The 21,734-nt window shown below is 47.3% G+C and overlaps 2 protein-coding genes and 1 non-coding gene across 4 annotated transcripts; 1 reads left to right on the top strand and 2 right to left on the bottom strand.

The window, feature by feature from the left end:
* Positions 1-343: 343 nt before the first annotated feature.
* On the top strand, positions 344-4,426 carry LOC136491222 (SH3 domain-containing protein 2-like). 2 transcript variants are annotated; one of them, XM_066487466.1, is made up of 10 exons: positions 344-625; positions 1,625-1,738; positions 1,828-1,886; positions 2,000-2,151; positions 2,521-2,622; positions 2,978-3,178; positions 3,270-3,332; positions 3,465-3,623; positions 3,755-3,829; positions 4,078-4,426. In XM_066487466.1, exons 1-10 carry the CDS (start codon positions 432-434, stop codon positions 4,192-4,194), a joined length of 1,236 nt encoding a protein of 411 aa, XP_066343563.1. In that variant the 5' UTR covers positions 344-431; the 3' UTR covers positions 4,195-4,426. The 2 variants fall into 2 exon arrangements, with proteins under 2 accessions (XP_066343563.1, XP_066343564.1); XM_066487467.1 differs by having other exon boundaries at positions 423-625; positions 1,817-1,886.
* A 1,555-nt stretch (positions 4,427-5,981) lies between these two features.
* TRNAP-CGG (transfer RNA proline (anticodon CGG)) lies at positions 5,982-6,053 on the bottom strand. The gene has a single exon. It is a non-coding gene; the product is annotated as a tRNA-Pro (tRNA).
* A 13,205-nt stretch (positions 6,054-19,258) lies between these two features.
* Positions 19,259-21,388, bottom strand: LOC136493422 (GATA transcription factor 7-like). The gene is made up of 3 exons (XM_066489508.1): positions 21,217-21,388; positions 20,710-20,994; positions 19,259-20,582 (listed from the first exon to the last, which is right to left on the bottom strand). Exons 1-3 carry the CDS (start codon positions 21,250-21,252, stop codon positions 19,737-19,739), a joined length of 1,167 nt encoding a protein of 388 aa, XP_066345605.1. The 5' UTR covers positions 21,253-21,388; the 3' UTR covers positions 19,259-19,736.
* Positions 21,389-21,734: the final 346 nt, after the last annotated feature.

The raw sequence follows: 21,734 nt of genomic DNA, 5'->3' as shown, positions 1-21,734 counted from the left end.
AAATGGCTCTACAAGAGAGAGGATACTCAGATTATGGATGCTTATACCTCTCTAGATACTTAAAATAGATCTTTCATATAAATACTCCGTTGAAGGTTATGTATGCTGTATTTTTAGACTTTGAGTTTGGTCAACTGGAGACTCCGTCGTCGTTCTCTCCCACGATGCCACTCTGCCAGCCGCACGCACGGCACACGGGCCGGCCGCTCCGTTCGCCGAGTCCTGCAGCCTGCTGGCACGGACAAACCGACAAACCGTCCTGCGGGTCCGGACTGGCAGCCAGAGCCAGTTTTATTATTCCCGAGTTCCCGACCGACGGGGCGACCGAGCACGCGGTTCCATCGCAGCGGCCTGGCTGTAAGTGAAAGGGCCGTGCGGGAAGCCGCCAACCACCGCGAAAGCGCCGGGGAGTCGGACGAACGAAGCAATCCATGCGAACGAACCGAGGAAGAAAACAGCCGGAAAAAGAGAGAGGGCCGGAGACCGCCGGACCCAGGTCCTCGTCGGTTCGTCCCCTCCGCGGGACTGGTTCGCCGTCTCGTCCCGACCTCGCCGCCCGCCCCCTTACCCCATGGAGGCGCTGTGGAAGCAGGCCTCCAGGCTCAAGGACCAGGTCGCTCGGCAGGTCAGTCGCGCGCTTATCCGCCTCTTGGAAACCGCGATCCATCTAAGCAGTAAGCACCCGTAAGGGTGGACAGGAGTTGCCATGGGCTCTGAATCTCTGATGACTTGTGTCGCCTGAAAGGGAGTCTATGCTACTATGCTTTCTCGGTTTCTGATTTCCGCGTGCGAACTGCGAAGTTGCCTGCGTAGAGCTACAGGCCCTTCAGTTTTCTTCAGGTTATGTAACTTATGTTGATCCTGGGAAGCGGGAGCCCAGTTGCAGTTTCGACAGACAAAAGGCTGTGATCGAATTGGTTGACTTATAGGTGTTTTTTTTATTGGAAGTATGGTTCATGATTTCCTTGTCGAAATAAAAAGCAGCCTGAACTTTTATCTTCCAATCCCTGTGCATTAGTGTAGTGGTAGATACTCTCGTCCTGATTGGCTGCACTTTTCTGTTCAGCTGTTCCTTTGCATTTGCCTTTAACAAACTCGAAATGGTAGAGCGAATCAGGGAGTTGCATTGGCTTAGGAACGCCCAAGTTAAACGTATTAGAGGGTTATAATAAAAGCATATAAAGGCAGGCAAAAAAAAATCCAACATGGAACAGTGATTAGGAACAATCAGGTGACCTAGTTCATCATGTTTTCTTTGAGATATCTAGGTTGTTTGGACATGTAGATTTTAGTATGATATAGGATCAGCTGGTTAAGCTGATTTTGGACTCTCAGCTGGATATTTGAATGTGATACTGAACTGTAATGCCTATGTTTGCATTTTGCAGAACTTGCTGCATATTCATGTACATCAAACATACCTGCCTTAAATTGCATATACAGCGCTCAAAATAGATATTCATGCGTACCACATTTAACATTTGCTTAATTATTTATCTAACTGATTTGATTACACCAAATGAGCATCTGAAGTTTATCCATTTTAAGTGTATCCAAGAGTCTTACCGTTTTTTTTTTACTTGTTACAAGTGATATAACTTTATATTTATCGACGCCACTGCAGGGTGTGTTCAAGCATTTTGGCTATGGGAATTCTGATAATGCGTTTACAGATGAGTCAGAGGTTAAACTGCATCAGAGATTGGAAAAGCTTTACTTATCGACTCGTGCTGCTAAAGTATGAAGCAGGCATATTTCTTGTCTCCTTTCTCTTTACCTTCCTTTTGATCTCATTAAACATTGGCATCCTTGCTAGCATTTTCAAAGGGACATTGTTCGGGGCGTGGAGGGCTATATAGTCACAGGATCCAAACAAGTCGAAATAGGTAGTTCATTCATACTATCTATGAGTTATGGAGGTTTTTTAACAGTACTTGTCAGTTATATTGTTATCTGAGTAAAGCTGATCTTAACTGATAAGCTGTGCAATCTGTTTTAGGGAATAAATTGTCTTATGATAGCCAGAAATATGGTGTTGAAAACACATGTACAAGTGGTGATACTTTATCCAAAGCTGCTACATACTTCGGAAAGGCACGCTCACAGATGGAAAAGGAGCGTGATAACATGTTGAAAGCGTTTGGCACTCAGGTCTGTGTTCCTAATGCTGGATTTGCTTCACCTTGCACACTAAATCATAATGAAATTGCAAGATTGAAATTATTTCGTTTGACACTTCAAAATAGATTTTCCTTAGTCTGCTGATTTTCTTTGTTGTTTGCAGTTGTTAATATCTTGACTATTAAGCCATAATTGTCTTGTACATAAATATAGAAATTTTGTAAATATCTATCTACTGATACTAATTGAAGCATAATTTTGTTTCTCATAATTTGTACTATATTTGAAACGAAATCGAACAGTTTTTTTATATTATTTTTTTTAATCTTTACACTGAAATTTGTAGCCAGGGTAAATAGATTTCTGGCAAACTGACTAATAGTTCTATTCAAATTCTAGGTGGCAGAGCCACTGCGGGCAATGGTAATGGGTGCACCTTTAGAGGATGCCAGACATCTGGCCCAGAGATATGACAGAATGAGGCAAGAAGCTGAGGCACAGGTGAACATCTTTGCTAGCTTAAGCTAAGTTCCTTGAAAAGATGAAACTTTATTCATCACGATTAGAACTCATCCAGAAGACACCTTTATTAAAGAGTTATTCTCAGAGTTGATAGCAACAGTCAGTCAGGACTCAGGAGCTATGTGAACTATACTGGTTCTTACTATCACTATAGCCTCATTGGTTGCGATCTGTAAGAATCATCAGTGAAGCAATGTAATCAGCATGGCAGTATCACTATTTTTCCTCGAAATCAGGAGAGCTCATCATTGCATTATGTCTCTGTTTCTATTCAACATAAAACAATAATATTTCTCTTACCTTTCCCCCTCCCTTTTTTTTTCTCTCTTTTTAGGTTGTCGAAGTATCAAGACGGCAGAACAGGGTGAGGGAATCAGCTGGGAACGGAGATATGATATCTAAGTTGGAAGCCGCTGAGTACAAGCTTGAAGAACTGAAGTCAAACATGGTGGGATTAGGGAGGGAAGCTATTGCAGCAATGTCGGCTGTTGAGGCTCAGCAGCAACGGTTGACCTTACAGCGTCTCATTGCACTGGTAATCATCAATGGCACCTTGACAGAACATTTTCTTACCCTTCGGGTTCCTGTATTTCATGTTTACTAATTGTTCTTATTTTGGCTTTAAGGTTGAGGCTGAGAGAGCTTACCATCAGAGAGTTCTGGAGATACTTGACCAGTTGGAACAAGAAGTATGTATGCTACCAGCTTTATTATTCGAGAATATTTATATATTGGACTGCTCTGTTGGAATGATTTTTCTGCACTCTGAAACATACAGAATCTTTTGTATATCCATTTGACGATTATGTTCTGATTGATAGATGGTGTCTGAGCGCCAAAAAATCGAAGCACCCCCGACTCCAGCAGCTGAAAATTATATGCCACCACCACCACCACCATCTTATGATGAAGTTAATGGAGCGTTTGCATCCACTTCTGTTAATGAGTCAGTCCAACCTGTCGATTTCTTCCTTGGAGAGGTGTGACATATTTTTAATGAAGAATTATTGCACCTACTGTCCTTTTTATTAAAATCTTCAGCAAATGTACAAGCTGCTGTTGATGTCTGGGATGCTTGTCGAATATGACTTTTTTGTTCTCTGTGTTGCAGGCCCTTGATTCCTTCAAAGCTGAAAGTGAGTTTGAGCTTACCTTGTCAGCTGGTGACATTGTAATTGTCCGAAAGGTAATGTACTTTTTCACAACATATTTTTTTAATCTTCTTCCATGTTGTTAATACAATTCTAGTGCTTTTTAAATGCATACCTGTAGCAGATAAACACACCACCACTTAGCTGTCATTAACTTTTTCTAAACCAATGTTTTTTTTTTCTTTCTGTTCATCGACGTTATGGGTTCTGTAAAATGTTTAATCATTTTTGCCAGCAGCTGCACTGAGCATATATATTGTCCTCTCTTTTCTCTGAAACACAGATTTCAAGCAATGGTTGGGCAGAAGGTGAATGCAAGGGCAAAGCAGGATGGTTTCCTCATGCTTATATCGAAAGGCGAGAACGTGTTCTAGCAAGCAAAGTTCCACATATCTTTTAGGAGTTTTGGGCTGTCACATTTCACGGTTTACATTCTGTTGTTGGGAGCTGGAATAGTATCCATGTTTTCATTCCCTCTTAGTTTCCGCGATGTAGGCTGTCATGTGCATAGATTAAATTTTACTTCCTTTTTTTTTAGTCTGGAGAAGATTTTGGATGTAACATATTTTTGAGAGACCAATTGGACATTGGTTGCCTTGATATTGTGATATAGTTAAAGTACCTGTTTTATAGATTTTGCTTTCTCGCTGATAAGTGGACTTCATCGTATGTTTCTTATATAGGAAAAAACGCTTCTTCTTTTTTCTGGACAAGGCTATTTCACTTCTGGAGTCTCAAGGTGAAATGGTCAAGTTGCATGGAATTTGAAGCTACTGCTGGATACCCTTTTTTTTTTTAAAAAAAAAGGAAGCTACTGCTGGAGATCGGAAGACGAATAAATCAATCAACAGGAGAGGCGTTGCGTGGAAATCAAAGGATTTGCTCATTCGAAATCAGCGTTGCCGTAGATGGAGGCATGGAGCTACTCTTGTTACCAATTTTTGGGTCCACTGTCTCTGACATTGGAAGCTAACGGCTTTTGTACTGGACCGATAAACCTAAAGTTGGTTGCCCACTGTGCTGATCAGTTGGGGCTCTGCTCCTCCCCCTGTCAGCAGTAATGGGCAACGTACGCGAAGGGTAGGTCAAAGCGTCCCGGTTTGCAGGGCTGTTAGAGGTCTACCCGTTTATTTCTATGCGAAGGGTAGGTCAAAGCGTGCCGGTTTGCAGGTCTGTTAGAAGACCCCCGTTTAATTTCAAGGAATGGGTTAAAAGTTAATTTCAACGTTACGTATATTCTTGTTCTTGGTGCAAAAGCGATACACAATTCTTCTAATGACTTGCCATCTAAAATTGCATTTAGATTTCAGATAGACTACAAGCACATGGTTGGCCAAACATTAGGTTTACCTCCTTTGCCGATGTATCCAGGAATGCAACATCCACCTTTTTCAAGATTGTCACTTCACTCAGCGTATTTGGGAGGGCATTGGTTTTATGGCTAAGAAATGTGCATAAGTGCTAAGTGGCCAAATGCTTGGGCGTCGAGTAATTGGATACCAGATTAGTGGGAAACATGGACCGCACCCCTTCAATTGGTGGACGTGGATTGCGTTGTATCATCCTCGTGCTATGTTGGGAGGTGTGGAAAACAAGAAATGTAAGAATCTTCGAGCACAAAGAGAGTCCAAACCACCACCAAGTCCAACACAAGATCAAAGATGAGGAAAACTCTGGGGGTCACGGCGGGAGCTAAACATTGTGCAATGTGTTTTTTCTATTTAAGTTTTTTCTTCGAGGCCTTTGGCCTTATCTTTTGGTTTATAGAGTCTTGTGCAATGTGTTTGTAGACTTCCTTCTTGTTAATATAACAGCGAACTCACTTGCTGGTTCCGTTTTGAAAAAAAAAAAAGAAAAAGAAAAACTGAGCTTTAAAATGTACAAAAGGCTGCTCGGTGGCTGTTGGCATGCTGCAGAGTTGCAGTGCATCGGGCTGCCGCTGCTAACCGTAAGGCAGATAGTTGGTACCACATGAGCCTCTTAGTTGGGCTCCACATGGGTCTTTCAGCTGGGCTTTGTTGAATTAGTGGTCAGAAACCACATGAGCCTCTTAGCTGGGCTCCACATTGGTCTCTCCGCTGGCCTTTGTCGAATTTGTGGTTAAAGGCCTCCACATGGGCCTCTCAGCTGGGCATTGCTTTGGTGAATTAGTGACCAAAAAGAAAAACGAAAAAACATATTAATACAGGGGTGTTGCGAGAATCGAACTCGCGACCTCTCGCACCCGAAGCGAGAATCATACCACTAGACCAAACACCCAACTTGTTCTGCTGGGTGGAAAAAAGTATATTTATATGATTCGATATTTACAACTCAAGGAGCCTTGGTCTTAACCGTTGAGCAAACAACAAACTTGAGGACTTAAGTCCTGCACTGACCTGATGACATCTTGCTGCATACCATGTGTAATAACCGAAGGAAAAGTCTCCAGAGGCAGAGGCGTTGTGACTTGTGATTGTGAGCTCTATCTCATCAACACCCCGTGCGCAAAATAGAGAGGAGAGAAATCACGGTCAGACCCTCGCTTTCAGTTTCGGCAACGGGAATTACATCAGGGCGGCAACCACTCCGTGCCCCGGTGGCACTGCCGTGCCGTCCGCAGCAGGCATACGTACGCACGGCGACCAGACCAGGCCGCCGTGACCTCAGTGTAGTGTGTAGGTGAGCTACCGATATCCGGTACCTTGTCTGGTGGTGAGTAAACCGAAATCGGTTAGATTGTCGGCCCAGCAGCGATCCGATCCGGACAAAATCAATTGACCCCCTGAACGACGTTGATCGGATTCGCGCCGACGAGCTAGCCGCCGCGCGTCGGTGCAACTCACTTGGCAGCTATAGCCCTGGCCTGACGTCGCTGCCTGGCAGCAACGTCGGCGCTCATCCTGGTGGAGTTCCCTGGTTGCTGGCACTACGACCTGACAGTAAATGGACGAACAGTAAGCATGTGGGCGCCACATCGGCCCCACGTGCTAGTGGCTGGCACAGCCGAGGGGGCCCACAAAGTGGCGATAAGGCGGGTAAGGTTCAACCAGTCGGTCATCAATCGACAGATTCCGAAGATTTGAGAGGCTTTGGTTAAGGATAACCCGGTGAGGTGTACTACTGAAAGATGATTATCTACGTCGGGGCCCAGCTAGCAGTGAAAGGCTATGCGTCCGTGGGTAAAAAAAGGGGGGGTCAAAAGCCGATGGCGCGGTGCCTAGGACAAGCCGCACGGGACCAAAAGGGAAAGCGGCCGGCCAGGGCGTCTCATCTCGTCAATCAGAGCGAACCGCTGCCGGTGAGGTGGGAATTTTGTTTAAGGACAGGGAAAGTGGCGAGGCCGCCGGCGAGGGTGAGAGGTGAGTCGTGATTCGTGAGGCAAAAAGATGAAGCAGCCCGTACCCATCTTTTCCGCCATTAATCCGCCACGCCTGCGCACTACGCTGCCGCAGTACGCAGTTTTGAGGCGAAAGCGCGGACGGGAGAGGCGCAGCACGCCGCGGTCCTCTTCTTCCTCCCTCATTGATCGTGTTTACCGAGACACCGAGTGGGTGGGTGAGTGCGACATGGAGTAGGAGTAACCTCGTAGGCAGGCCGCTAATCATTGCGAGGCCTGCTGCACCCTCCGCGAAGTAATAAGCGGCTGCCGCGCTTTCGGATGGCACCCATCATTCCAACGCCCACATGGACGGCAGACGGGGACGGTGGTGAGAAGGAGAGCTGCCCGCACTGGTGGTGCACGCGGCTCGCTTTCGCGTCCTGTTACTCCTCACCTAAATCAAGGTCCAGTTTAGTTTGCAAAAAATTTTGCAAAATTTTTCACATTCCCCGTCACATCGAATCTTTGGACGCATGCATGAAGCATTAAATTTAAATAAAAATAAAACTAATTACACAGTTTAGACGAAATCCACGAGACGAATCTTTTAAGCCTAATTAGACTATGATTAGACACTATTTGCCAAATAACAACGAAAATGCTACGGTACTCATTTTGCAAAATTTTTTGCATCTAAACAAGGCCCAACTCGTTGCGTTGTTGGTTGCTACCTGCTCTCTGTACCTCAGCTCGCTTTCTCCCCCCCCTGCTTGGTGGCTTCAGCTACCATGCCGTGCTGCAGGGTGGGTGAGTGCCAACCGGAATGAAGTGCGGCGAGGAACAGACGAACACAAGAAACACAGGAGAGCAGGCAGCGCTAGCTTGTAATACTCGTTCAACGGTTTCGACGGCTGGATGGGTGAGCCGAGCGCCGGGCGTCACACCCTTTTTCAGCTTTGACTTGTCGGGGTGCATGCATCGGTGTTGCTCGCAGCACATGGACATGCATATGTTAGCTTGAGTTATAAATCGTACTTTTTCAATCAATAAATAATATTTTTCTCTTACAACAAATCAGTCAATAGTAGTTTCGACCTTAGCTTATCAGCCAAGCGAACTGGCCAATTGCGCCGTGTTCTCCAGCGTATCTTTCTGCAAATGTCAAGCCATGTGGAAGTATACGAGTCCGGAAGTAGGGTTTGGTAGCAGGGAATCCGGGAATTGTTTGGCTGGTTCTCAATGGTTGGAGGATCTGGAAGCGTACGGTGTCGTCCCGTTTCAGGAGGAGGAGCTGCTCGCTTTCTCGTGCTGGGTGTATAATTGAGAGCCTCCTCCATCTCCATGTGGCCACGTAGTGGACACTACGGCCTGCGGGTACGCCGGTCGTCGCAGCACGGCGGCCAGCGCATGCAGGAGGAGAGGAGGCTCAATAATTCAGCGGCGTCGATCGTGTTGCGCCGCTTCTTTTCCACGCACCGTCGAAATCCACTTGCTCGGTGGGTGTGGTGGTGATCAAAGGCAGTCCGACAGATGTTTAGCAACGCGAGCCGCGTCGGTGTTTTCACTGTCAAAACTAACTTTAGGATGTTTAGCAAAGAAAGCTATGCGATTGACGAGAGATTAGAGGCCTGAATTCATGCAGGTTTTCATAGCCTTTGGTCGCTCGTCTTAGGTTCAGACAATGTGTAGTTCAGTCCGTGCTTCATGGTTGCTTAGTGATAGGTGATTCGTAATAGTATTAACTGTAAACTGTGCCGGCTAAGCTCCTTCCTGGCTTAACTGTGGTCGCCTTGCTCCTCCTCCTAATGAAGCACGTGTTCAAAAAAAAACAAAGAAAGCTATTGAAAAGGAAAAAAAACTAAATGAAACTGCCTTCACGCAACCGTTTCAATGATGTACAGAGCAGTGTTTGAGTATGACCTCTGAATTGACTCGAATTGTTCAGGTTAATGCTCTATATAAGTGATCCGAGACGCAGCTCTCGCTGGTTCTCTCTTCTCTCTGTGATCTGCTCAATGCGGCTCCGGACTACGGTATTTCTCGGTCAGTTCAGAGCAAGGAGAAAGGCAAAGGAAACCCACGTGGTGGGACCCAGACACAACGGGTAAAGTGAAGGAGCGCGTATTACCCTGCGCCAGGTTATCTTCGTTTATAAGCCGTACTCTTTTCGCTAACGAACAATATTTTCCTCTCGTAATAAATCAACCAACGGTATTTTCAATCATAGCTTATCAGCCAAACAAATAGGACACTGATCAGAAACGGGTATACCCTACCCATGCCCAAACTTAATTGGATAATATATTTTTATCCTTACCCTTCCCAAATACTATGCATGTGAATTTGGATACGGTGCCGAATACCCAGCGACAGGTATGCTGCTACCCATGGGAACTAGACATTTGCAGGTTGCAGGCTCTTCAGCACAAAAATAAGAAATGGGCACCTTCATATAAGTCCATCCAAAATACAAACAACAAAAGTCGGTACAACTATGCTATCCAAATATATCTGGCAGTTTTATGGCTGCAAGTGAAATCAAAATCAAGCTATAGAACCCAGCAGATATCCGAGCTTTTACCGTTTACCGAAGGATCCTATGCTTGGATGAATAATAATAACAATAGTAAGGGACCGTTTGGAAGCGCTTCGCCCCTCCCAGCTCCTAATTCTTAATGAAAACACAACTAGGTTCAGTGAGGATTAGATAAGAATCAATTCTCTATTTATACTGGAGAGCTAAAATACCGCTCAACACCGCTCCCCATTCAATCCCATAATTTTTCAGTCCTTGTCACATGCTAAGGTGAATAAGAGGATTGAATAAAAAAAAGGCTATTTTGGAGTTTTATCATCAATTTGCGTGTGTAGGACTTGGTATTTTCAGAGTCCTCACGGAGGAAATACAAAAGCATTTTTTCCAACAAAATGGGGAAGGACTTCTTAGACTGACTCCAACAGCGTGACCCAAACCTGACACCCATTTCATAGTTTAGGTAACTCACAGAAAAAAAAAACTACGTACCCATTCCTTGACCTCTCCAACCCATGCCCCGAGCAGGAAGCCCCGAATCCCGCCGATGATATCCGTGCTCTCTCTCCTCTCTCTCTCTCTCTCTCATCGCTACCTCACTCTCTTCTCTCCCCAGGCGGCAGCAGCACCTCGCCAGCAGCGGCAGCGGGGCCACGACGCCCCTCGGCGCGGCGGCGAACCGACGCAGGCGGGCTCGGCGGTCTTGTGCTGGCGGCCTAAGCGAGGGCACCTCTCGGCGCGACGGCGCACCGACGTGGTGGCGCAGAGGCGCTGGTGGGCCCGGGCGCGAGCGCCCCTCGGCGTGGCGGCGCACCGACGCAGGCAGGGCCCGGTGGCCTTGCGCAGGCGGCCCAGGCGTGGGAGTCCCCCGGCGCGGGCAGGCCCCGGTTGTGGCCATGGGCGCGGGGCGAGGGTGGCCCCCGACGCGGCAGCGCACCAGCGAGGGCGCGGGCGTGGCGCAGGGCGAGGGCTGCCCCTGCTGCGGCGGCGGCTCCCCCGAGCTCGCGCCCGGCGGCGAACCCCCGGCGCTCTCTCCTTCGTCAACTCCTCCTGCGGCGGCCCGCCTCCTCCACTCCACTCCTCCCTGAATCCGCCTCGCCACGCCGCGTCCCTCCGGGCGCTCCTCGCCTCGAGCCCGCCTCGCCCCGCCGGCCGCGCTCCGCCGCGGATCCGCCTCGCCAAGTCGAGCCGGCCGCGCCATGCCCCGACGGCTCCTACGGGCCCACCACATGTTTGCGTCGTCTCTCTTCGAAGACGCATATTTGCCTTCCGAATCGCCGAGTACCCAGAATGGGTATCTGGTTTCGTTCTTCCGTTGGAGGATGGTTTTGGTACCCAAAAACACTGTGCATAACGCATTTTTGTGTTTGGGTCACGCCGTTGGAGATAGTCTTAGTGTAACCTTTTTGCATAGGAGCATAGGCTACAGTTGTTGGCCTGTTGCCATTCAGTCCTTTCAAGTGGACGATGTGCTCTCACGGTGACAACTGTGGTCCAGATGCTCAATGGAGGAATCAATGGTGGCCATAGATTCTTTACGTGCCCACATCTATCGGTTACTATTCCAAGTAGTACACGTTAAGCTCTAATATCTACTTTGCAAAGACAATTGTCACCTCACCGAGAGCATGTTTGGTACGGTTTCTTGCGCATCTCCACATCAGCAACTGTAGCAGCATTATTCACAAGAACGGTTTTTCTCTCACCTTGTAAAATGAATGTGGAGCCAAAGCTCAAAGGAGCCTATCCAAACAGGACCTTAAATGGATTATCCTCCGACTCTCCACCACGCTTAGGAATAATAAATCATTACCTCCAAGACCATATAAACCTCCATAGAATATTCAAACTATGCCAACTATTTCATGATAAGGACGAATGGATCATCAGCACCGAGGATGAGACCATTTGTTTGGATCAATGATTTAGGTGTGCATACCACCGGTCCTATGCACGGAGGAGGTTTCATCTTCTTTGTATTGCTTGTCCTATGTTGTGTCACCAATACAAGAATGAACGAATTGTACTCAGCATTCACATTAAAGAATTGCCGTTTTTTAAAGCAAGTAAATGCACGTCATATTAAGCCAAATAAATTATAAAATAATCCATCCACTAACGCATGCATACATATACATATCTTCTATACCTAAAGAGGAGAACCCACTACAAGTAAAGGGGCCCACCAAAGGGGCCCACCAAATCTCATGCATATACCGGTGAGCCTTGAATTCATTTTTTGCTGGCATCCATTCAACTTATACGGCACTTACTCCCTCCGTATAGGATTTAGAAGTCATTTAGAATATGATTGTGCTTACCAAGGAATGATTAATTAGAGGTATTTTTCTCTATCTGCCCTTATTAAATACGTTTGTGGGTGTATTCCATACGAGAAACTTGTGCAACTGAGACGGCTAGTGCATGGAAGTGTGAGGCTGGTGAGCGGAGTTCGAAACTTGAGGGATGCATATTTTTTTTGCTGTGGCGACCTCCTACGACTCTGGCGCGACGAGCTCCTGCGACTCCGGCGCGATCTCCTCCTACTCCGGCTCGACGAGCTCCGGCTTGAACTCCATGGTTTCGAATGGCGGGAGTGGGAGGCGAGAGCTGATGAGCGGCGGGCGCGAGAGGCCAGCGGCGAGCGTCACAGGCCAGCGGCAAGCGGACGAGCGCGAGCAGCGAGCAGATATTAACGTGGGGTGGGAGCCCGAGCGCGGCGCAATTAACGCGGCGCGGGAGCCGGAGCGAGCGCATGCAGGGGCAACGTCGTCCAAAACTTTGCTTCTACGCTAGAACGACTTCCTTTCCTCAACTTTGCTTCTGCGTAAGAACGACTTCTAAATCCTATACACACGGAGGGAGTACATTAGTTTAGTAACCGAACATGGTCATTCCACCTTCTTGCTCTTGAATTGCATCGATTATTTTACACGTTGCCTGCTCTTTAATTGCATGGAGGCAAAGCGTCGTCATCCATTTAACTTCCACTGCACCACATTAGTTTAGTATATAACTGAACCTGGTCTTCAATTGCAGGGAGCAAACGAAGCGCCACTCAGCACATAGCCGACTGCTCACCTTTCTCACGATTAAGCCTCCTCACTTCCTTTTTAAGCAAAGCAGCAACATTTTTGTCGCCCAAGTGGACAAGCAAAGAGGCGACAACGATAGGCTTCCCTTCAGTCACTGCGTAGAAAATAATTTTTAGCAACGGTTCAAATTTTTTTGTAGGGACGGCTGGTGATAGAGCCGCCCCTACAGTGGCGTGTTAGGTGCCCAGACACCAGCCGCCCCTACAAACGAAAAAGCAGGGACGACTGGTGTTACGAGCCGTCCCTACAAATGGTGTCTGATTTGTAGGGGCGGCTCAATTACCAGCCGCCCCTGGAAATGGTATTTGTAGGGGGCGGCTGGTGATTGAACCACCCCTACAAATGGCTCCGTATTTATAGCACCGATTTGTAGGGGCGGCTCAATCACCAGCCGCCCCTATAAATGCCCCCCATATAAAACAAATGCAGCTCCTTCTTCCTCCTCGGGTCACTCACTCCAACCCGTGAAAAAAAGGTGGGGAGGCCTTGGGCACCTCCCAAAAATTGCTCTACTAAGGGGGGAAGGTTTTGGTCTCAAATTCTTTGGTGGAGAGATCGTAGAAGGTAAGAAAATGCTATTCCAAACTTTTTTTTGAAGTTTTAATGGTTGGTTAGTGAGTAATTAGAGTTTTGTTTTTCTCTCTCTTCTATAGTGCTTGAGCTATTTATGAGTAAATTAGACCCAACTTTTAAATATACTAGGGTAAATTAGGGAGAGGAACAAGATCATACCCTTATTTGGTCCATGTTTTTTTATTTTAGTGAACCATTAGTTAGTTTTATGGATGTTTCACGTGTATGTGATCTAGATCTAGGGTTTGGTTTTTTTATTAATTTCGTTTTTGTAAATTTATGTTTGATAAAATTGGACTAGGGTTTGTATGAAAGATATTGGGTAAAGTATAATTATTGCTAATTGTTGTCTTTGAAATTGTTTATTGTAATCAATAAATATGTATTTTAAAAATCTCCAACACCACTCTACTATATGGCTACCATACAACTTCGAGTAAGCTCAACTCTATACTTAAAGCTTTGTTCGATATATTTCATTCGATGCAAAAGGGCTTATCTAGTTCTATGATTAAATCCATGCAGCAACCACTAGATTTGTATAGCCGTCGATGTCAGGAGGAGCATGGCATGGGTCTTTGATTCATTAGATAAGGACACGGTGACATACAAAGACTTCATATCGATTCTCAAGACGTATACATATCGACAATCCTCATTAGCTTATATGTTTGTATACATACTTGTAACGTTCACTTTTGGATACTAACAAGTTGTATTTGCTAAAATAATTCGAACAGGGCATTTAGGTTCTATGTCACTAATCATCATGGAAGGCATGATCCGGTAAGGAAGGAAAAGCTGGCTATAAAAACACTATGTGTGGTAAGTGTAACTTACTTCTTCAGTACTCCGTTACATGGCTGTCAAAAGCATTACTAAACATTTTCATATGCAAAACACACAGTGCCCCAAGTAGAAGCCTAGGAGTGTATATTGTGGATACTATATATGTTCTATGATGGGTAACACCGGTGCCTACAGGAGACACCCCTTAAGGGTAAGTTTGAACCTCTTCACCCATAGTATAAAAACTTCGTAAATGGTATGAAATACTAAACCGAAACTTGTTTTCTTGTAGTGGAGAGAAGAGAAAGGAATGAAAAGAGACCCATACAAGGATGACCAACTCTTAGAGCTCGTCGACGACCTTTGCAACTTCATATTGAACCAGATTGTACACGTCAGAGGCGCCTACCATGACCGAGAGTCTGAGTTAGGTACAAATCCTCAGTACCAACACCTTCGTGAGACAGAAAGGCTAGCTCTAGGACGTTGATAACAATATGTATGGAATTTGTATATTTAATGATGGATTGTATATATTCATGTGAATTGGACTTGTAATTGTAGTTTATAGAATACTCTTATGTTTGTAGTCGCGGTCGCGGGGTGTTCGGCAACGCAAACGCTGGTCACGGGGCGTTCGGCAACGCGAACGCGGTTCGGAACGTTGGTTGTGGGACGTTCGGCAAAGCGATTTTGAATTAAAAAACGATTTTTTTGCGGGAAAACGTACTGTAGGGGCAGTTCTAAATTGAACCGCCCCTACAAATACCCGTTGGTAGGGGCGGCTGGTACTATAGCCGCCCCTACAAATCGATTTGTAGGGGTGGCTGGTGTTTCCAGCCACCCCTACAAATTGATTTTTAGGGGCGGCTGGTAATAAGAGCCGCCCCTACAAATAGATTTGTAGGGGCGGCTGGAAACACTAGCCGCCCCTATAAATTGATTTGTAGGGGCGGCCTGGGAACCGCCCCTACAAATGCATGATTTGTAGAGACCCTTGCGTAGGGGCGGCTGGGTAAACCGCCTCTACAAATGGTCTACAACCGCCCCTACAAATGCTTTTTGACGTAGTGAGTTGAGCTTGGCGCTCTGTATCGACCACGGCGACGTGCGGCAAGCTACCGTGACCTTGTCTCAAGTGATATCCACCGACTAATATGGCTTCATCGAATTCCTCGCGCCCCGAGCATCCTCATTAAATCATCGAGCCAAATTAGTTGGGTTGTCATATACTTCTTACTTAGCCTTTCACTTGCAAAAGGTACATACTTCAACATCAATTCATCTTATTTCCTTCGTTAATCAATTTCTTTTATATATAAAAAGTATTTCCCTATATATCATATAAATATTTAACAACAAAAGTTACTGCTTTCCTCCTACTTTCATTGCGTATGTGTAGTTTTTATACTTCACCATTTTTAGTTGTATTGATGTTAGCAATGATGTTTACTTCAATTTGTCAATGGTTCTTGGTGAACCAGTTATCCATAACAAGGCTTCATCAGGGAATGGGAATGGAGAGACAAAGGCGCTCCAACAGGCACCATAAAGGAATGGAAGACACTAACGAACATGCAACAATTGCTGCATGGAAGGCTCTAATAAAAATAATATACTTGCTTTCAAGATTTCACTATTTGTTACTTTAACCAACTCAAGTCAATGCGAAAAATTCCCGTAGCAACACGTGGGGTATCATCTAGTAGTTCATAAAACTAGATGACATGAACACTAGATAGTTCATCCTTGGTTTTGACATTCAATGGTTCACCACAACACAACATGACAAAGGTTTACCACCACACAAATTGTTCAAACTACATCATAAAAGCCCCAACTAAATGCATTGAGGCCACTTCCCATTTCTCAAAGCATCTTAATTTTCCTCCGGACCCTAGCAAAGCCTTTGCCCATTATGCCTCCTCGAGCTGCTTCTTCCTTTTAGCCCTATGCCTACCCATGATCCTCTAACACTCTTCATCTGGTCGATCCTTTTTTACCTCATTTACAACAAAATATAGAGGACGCCCTTCGCCCTGTGCTTGCCCATTTACAACAAAGTATCAACCGACCAAAATCAGAGTTTCTCCACCTAGGGTTTCATCAAATGTGAACAAATACTTTAAATCCATTGGACAAATATGAGGAGGGGATGGGACCTCACCGTGCTTCACTAAAGATCTTGACTAGATTGAATGCCTATGGAGGGGAGTGTGTGGAGAGAGGGGTGCTGATAGGTTTCCTCCTCTCTGTTCTTTTCGAAGTGGCCTGGATGAAAGGGAGCGGGCGTGTTGAGCCTAAGTCCTAAACCATGGTGCCAAATCGCATTGTGGTGCCATGCTCAGGTGCCATGACACCAAGTCATCAACTCATATGGCCTCATACCCCTATGCCAATCCATGTTGCAACTATTCATCAACTGGCCCACACCAAACAATAATCAGCTTGTTCGTTTCGTCGTAAACGATCGTGGATAATACTACTGGCCGGTTTGCTGTGAGAGAAAAATATTATTCCAGCTTATAATTCATGATCATATACGAGCAAGCGAACAGGCTGAATATGGTTCATCTACCATTACGCAGTGTCGATTGAAATGGCATCATATCAAGGTCAATTTATGCAAAACTTTTCTTACATAGGGTTTAAATGTAAATTTGTTTTGCTCGATAATAAGAATGGCTAAATTGCAAAAATTTTACTTTCTCATTCCTGAAAAGGTTGCAATTCTAGATCTACCTTCATTCAAACTATCTAAAGTTTATGACCTCAAATAGGTATAATATGAAACGAAATTTAATGGAGAATTTAATGATACTTATAAGTTAGTATAAATATTAATTTATATTTTTTTAATTAAATTGGTCAAACTTAATACGAATGGACTCGGCAGCATGTTGTAATTGTACTTATTTTATTCTAGTTATAAGATATTTTCGTTTGTTTAGAAAGTCGTGTATATAGAAAAGTCAAAACTTTTTATATTTTCAGAACTAAAGGAGCACGGTCTCTCCGTTTCAAAATCAACGTCGTTTTTTATTTTCGAGAAGTCAATCTTTTCTAATCTAACGTTGACAAAATATATATAATAAAATATTAATATTTATGGTATATAATTAATATTATTAGATAGATTGTTAAATCTATTTTCATAATAATAAAGATATATTTGAAGATACAAATGTTGTTAATATTTTTTCTACAAAACTTGGCTCGAATACGATAGCGACACTTACAGCGTGTTTAGTTGGAGGGAATTTTGGAATTTGGCTACTGTAGCACTTTCATTTTTATTTGGCAATTAGTGTTCAATCATGGACTAATTAGGCTCAAAACGTTCGTCTCGCAATTTCCCACCAAACTGTGTAATTAGTTTTTTTTCGTCTACATTTAATGCTCCATGCATGTATCACAAGATTCGATGTGATGGGTACTGCAGCACTTTTAGGGAAGTTATTTTGGAACTAAACACGGGCTTATTATAGGACTATTATTTTCTGATGGGAAGGAATACTGAGGTCAGTTGGCGTCTTCATTTTTCAACGGGTACGCTGTCTCGACGCATCAAATGTACCATCCGCACCGTGTTACTGCTCCTGCCGGCTGCCGCGCTGCGGTTTGAATACACGACTTGTGGGCGCAAAGGATTTGAATGCCGGGAGCCCGCCGCGCCGACGCCGAGGGCCCGGCGGACTCACGTGAACAACTGTGGGTACGAAAGAAAGCATAAACAAAAACGACTGCCCGAGGAGCAGTAGACTGAGGTGAGGTGTGCGATGGATTCGCCGTGTTTGCTGCAGCGCGTCCCGCGCGCACGATTCCATCCATTGCCTTATCCGGGCTCGATGACTGACTTCTCACCATCAGTCCAAACCCATCTCCGGTTCCTCGTAGCGAAATTCCCGGGCATAAACAATCAACCACAAACACACGCTGCACACAGTCGGCTCCTACTAGTCGGCCGGCTACGCTTCTCCACGCTCCATTGCAAAAACATTCAGGCTCCAGCGTCCAGCCGGATTGTATATAACATACAATCCCCTGTTGGGTCGTCGCACAGCAGACAGCACCGCTATTTTCCATTTTCGATCCCTTGTGCACGCACTTAACACGCTGCAAGGGTCCCAGTTGTGTGCTTATGCATAAGCAAAGGAGACGCGACCCAGCTCAAAAAAAAAAAAAGAAATAAGAAGAATCTGACAGGAGCAGGATGAACGAAAGGAACAAAGCAAAGCAAATTGCGTGATTGTTTACGATAATAAGACATGAGATTATCGTGTGGCGTGGCACGGCGGCAGGGCAATTGCAATTGCCGGCGCATGAGGGGCGGCTGGCTGGTGGTGGAGCTCATCAGTCATCGCCACCGGTGCAATTGCAGAGCCAGTCAGCCTGGTCGGTTGGCTGGTTCGTATCGTTGTCTGGTTCGTGAAGAAGTACTGTTGACTGTTTTACGTGAGAGAAAAATACGGTTCTGGCTGAAAATTTATGGTCGTTTACGAGAAGCAAAGCCAAATGAACAGGCTAAGTGACGCCAGGGCCGGCAGCAAAGAAGAAAAGCCCCGGGTCGCGGTCTCCACGCCACCACCTCGGGGACCCACCAATCCAATAGCCATTACCGTCCTGGTTCGGTCGGAAGTAAGTCGCGAGCTGGGTCCGCCAAATGACTGTGCCACCACTACTCTACTCAAACTCTCAGCACTCAGCGGCAGCGGGGTCTCGCTGAGAGTGAGAGAAGGGCGAGAAAATCAAATTTCGAGGGCTTGTGCAGTTGCGCTGACGCCTGTTGGCTCGTCGTTCCCGCAAGACAGTTGACAGGGCGTTGTTCACAAAAAAAAAAAAAAAGTTGACAGGGCGAGTAAGCGAGCGAGGAGCATCTCGCAGACTGTCAGGCTGTGCCGATGTGCCCTCCTGCGCCAAAAGCTTGCGTGATGCAGTACGAGAAAAAACCGAGCAGCACGGAAGCTCCAAGAACAGCATACTGTTCCATTGGTCCATTCAACTCTACTCCTACGGAGTACTACTACTACGGTACTACCTCACACACAACTCACATACACTTTGCAAAGGTTGCAAGTTGCAACATGAGCCTAATGCTTGCTTCAACACCTCGCTATCACCACTCTGCTCTCCTAACTAAGCATATCATGTCGTTACGGGTGACAACACCATGTGATGTAACCAAGGGTGCACGCAATACATACAATCCAAGTGCAAGGTGCACTCTTCTTCCTTGAGCGATCAGTCTCATCTCATCTTCTACCTTTCCAAGACCAGCACCAGCCAACAGTACCCAGCAGTCCGGCTCTGCCATTGATGGATGGACCAAACAAGCTACTCCTACAGCTAGCTCGGAGAAAGGAAGAAGAAATAGAAACTGCCTCCAGAAATGCTAGGAATTAAAAGTTCTGCGCTAGTTGCTGCGCCGCTGCTGTCGCAGTAGAACCCTAACCGGAACCAAAGCTAAACCTAACCTGGTCTAATTGAGACTCCTAAACTCTAATTAACCCAACCGGGACTACGACGACGATACTAGGAAGAGAAAGAGAGGGGAGTTCAGGTACGGTACAAGGCTATCACGGCCGGAAAAAAAATGTACAGCCACCGCAGGGTGGCCATCCTCCATGGTCCGTGCTGACAGGGAGGGCAGCTTAGAACGACGCCACGGCCGGCGCGGCGGTGGCGACCATGCCGCCATCCTTCTTGCGGCGCATCTCGAGCACCTTGCGGTGGGAGTTGGAGTGGATGCTGCTCTCGAACGTGGGGCTGCACGCCGGGCGGTACTCGGGGAGGAGCCGCCCCGACTTGTAGCGGACGCCGCACGCATTGCACAGCGTCTTGGCGCCCTCGGGCCCCGCGCGCCACTGCGGGGTCTTCTGCACGCCACAGTGGCTGCAGCGGCGGTCGCTGGGCCCGGGCTGCTGCGACGCGGCCGCACCGGCCGCGAACGGGTGGCGCGGAGGGAGATGCTTCGGCTTGCGCCCACGCTTCTTGGGCTTGTGCTTGCTGCCCTTGGCACCGTGCTTGGACTTCTTCGACGGCGGCGGCCGCGGCAGGAGGTGGCTGTAAAAGCCCTCGCCGAGCTCGAGCCCGCCGAAGGGGGGCGAGTCCCGACGAAGGAACGGCGAGAACGAACCTGACGAGGAGCACGAGGAAGTGGTTGTGGTCGACGAGGACGAGGCCGAGTCGGACAAGAACGAGGCGCCCGACCGCGACCACCCCGGGCCCCGCGACCGCTTGCTGCGCTTCGCCTTCACCGGTATCATCGCCTCCGTTGACAGCGCACATATGGTCGGCGTCCGCAGCGGGCCGGGCGGCGGCGGCGGCGCCCCCGCACGGTACGCACCGTCGTGCGCGAGCGGCGGTCGACGCTGCTGCGCCAGCGGGGGCCGCCCTGCCAACGACGCGACCACAGCAGCGGGCGGCTGCGGCGGCAGCTCGGAGAGCGAGTCGTCCATGATACGCGAGACCCACTCCAACTCCTCGACGTCATGCGACTGCGGGAACGCAAGAGCAGCATAAATAAATTAATCAGTTTCTGAGAATAACCCGATAGAGAAGACTCGCGAACAACGTCGTCTTTCTACGAATAGAAACGGTCATAGGCCGGCCAGAAAAACTCACCGGCAGGTCAACCATCTCCGGCGGCGGCGGGAGCTCGTACGTCACGACCGACAGCGGCTGCGAGTCCGCTTTCGACTTCTGCTGGACCGCGGCGGCCACCGGCGGCGCGTCATCCTCGTGTTCTGCGCCGTCCTTGTCAGGCTCGCCGAACTCCTCGAGGTCCAGCAGGTCCTCGACCGAGAACCCGTCTTTCTCAACCAGCGCCCCGGCGGCGGCGGCGTCCTCCGCTGTCTCCTCCGGCGGGACGCTGTTGCTACACTTCAGCACGTCCATCCTGCCATCATCCTTCAACAGGCATACACGTCGTATGTCAAAATCACAAATTCCCAATACCAGAAGGCAAAAGCAGGGCGGTTCAAGAAAAAGTTTTTCGTCTCTGTTTATTTTTTGTTTATCTCTCCGAATATATAAATAAAAGAAACAAAAAGAAAACCATCCAAAGAATCTCTTTCCGTCCCCCTCAATCATATATCGGCAACACCGGCCGCGGCCGGCACCGTTCCTTACCAGAGGGCTGCTATGGTGGTGCGCGTACGACGGCATGTCGGAGGAGCCTCGCGGGAAGGCTAGGGTGCAGGAACCACCCGGGGCTGTGGTGGCGGCGTTGGAGGCGTGGAGCAGGAAAGGCGAGGAGGAGGCGGCGGAGACGGAGGGGGAAAAGGAGGAAGGGATGATCGTTTGGTGGATGAGCGTTTGAATGGCTGCCGAAGTCCGTGGGCTGCTCAACAAATGACGCACCGTTTCACCCTCGCCCCCTCCGCCTTCTCCGATATCACACCCTTCCACGCGTGCTTCCTCGGCACTTTGGCGCTTTCGCCCCCCTTTACTTTATTTTTTTTGCCCACCGCGATATTCTGATTTATTTTATTTCCGCCACTTCGCTATGCTCTTTTTTGTGAGTAGGCGCCTCCACATTTGAAAAGAAATGGAAAGCGAGGAAAGGTGGAAACGGCGCGTCGTGATGCGCGCTGACCCAGCGGACGGCCCGGATGGCGTGGCGTGGATTAGAGATAAGCGATGAGACT

The sequence above is a fragment of the Miscanthus floridulus genome, chromosome 11 (genome assembly GCF_019320115.1).
Source record: "Miscanthus floridulus cultivar M001 chromosome 11, ASM1932011v1, whole genome shotgun sequence".
In the NCBI taxonomy this organism is placed as follows: Eukaryota; Viridiplantae; Streptophyta; class Magnoliopsida; order Poales; family Poaceae; genus Miscanthus; species Miscanthus floridulus.
The sequence above is the reverse complement of the archived record's forward strand: the minus strand, read 5'-3'. Positions and strand labels throughout refer to the sequence as shown.

Coding starts and splice junctions, on each gene's coding strand:
- LOC136491222 (XM_066487466.1), top strand. CDS start 432: ATGCGAACGAACCGAGGAAGAAAACAGCCGGAAAAAGAGAGAGGGCCG. Junction 2,623..2,977: donor GGCAAGAAGCTGAGGCACAG/GTGAACATCTTT, acceptor CTCTCTTTTTAG/GTTGTCGAAGTATCAAGACG. Junction 3,333..3,464: donor TTGACCAGTTGGAACAAGAA/GTATGTATGCTA, acceptor TCTGATTGATAG/ATGGTGTCTGAGCGCCAAAA.
- LOC136493422 (XM_066489508.1), bottom strand. CDS start 21,252: ATGCCGTCGTACGCGCACCACCATAGCAGCCCTCTG. Junction 20,995..21,216: donor ACCACCATAGCAGCCCTCTG/GTAAGGAACGGT, acceptor TGCCTGTTGAAG/GATGATGGCAGGATGGACGT. Junction 20,583..20,709: donor CGGAGATGGTTGACCTGCCG/GTGAGTTTTTCT, acceptor GCGTTCCCGCAG/TCGCATGACGTCGAGGAGTT.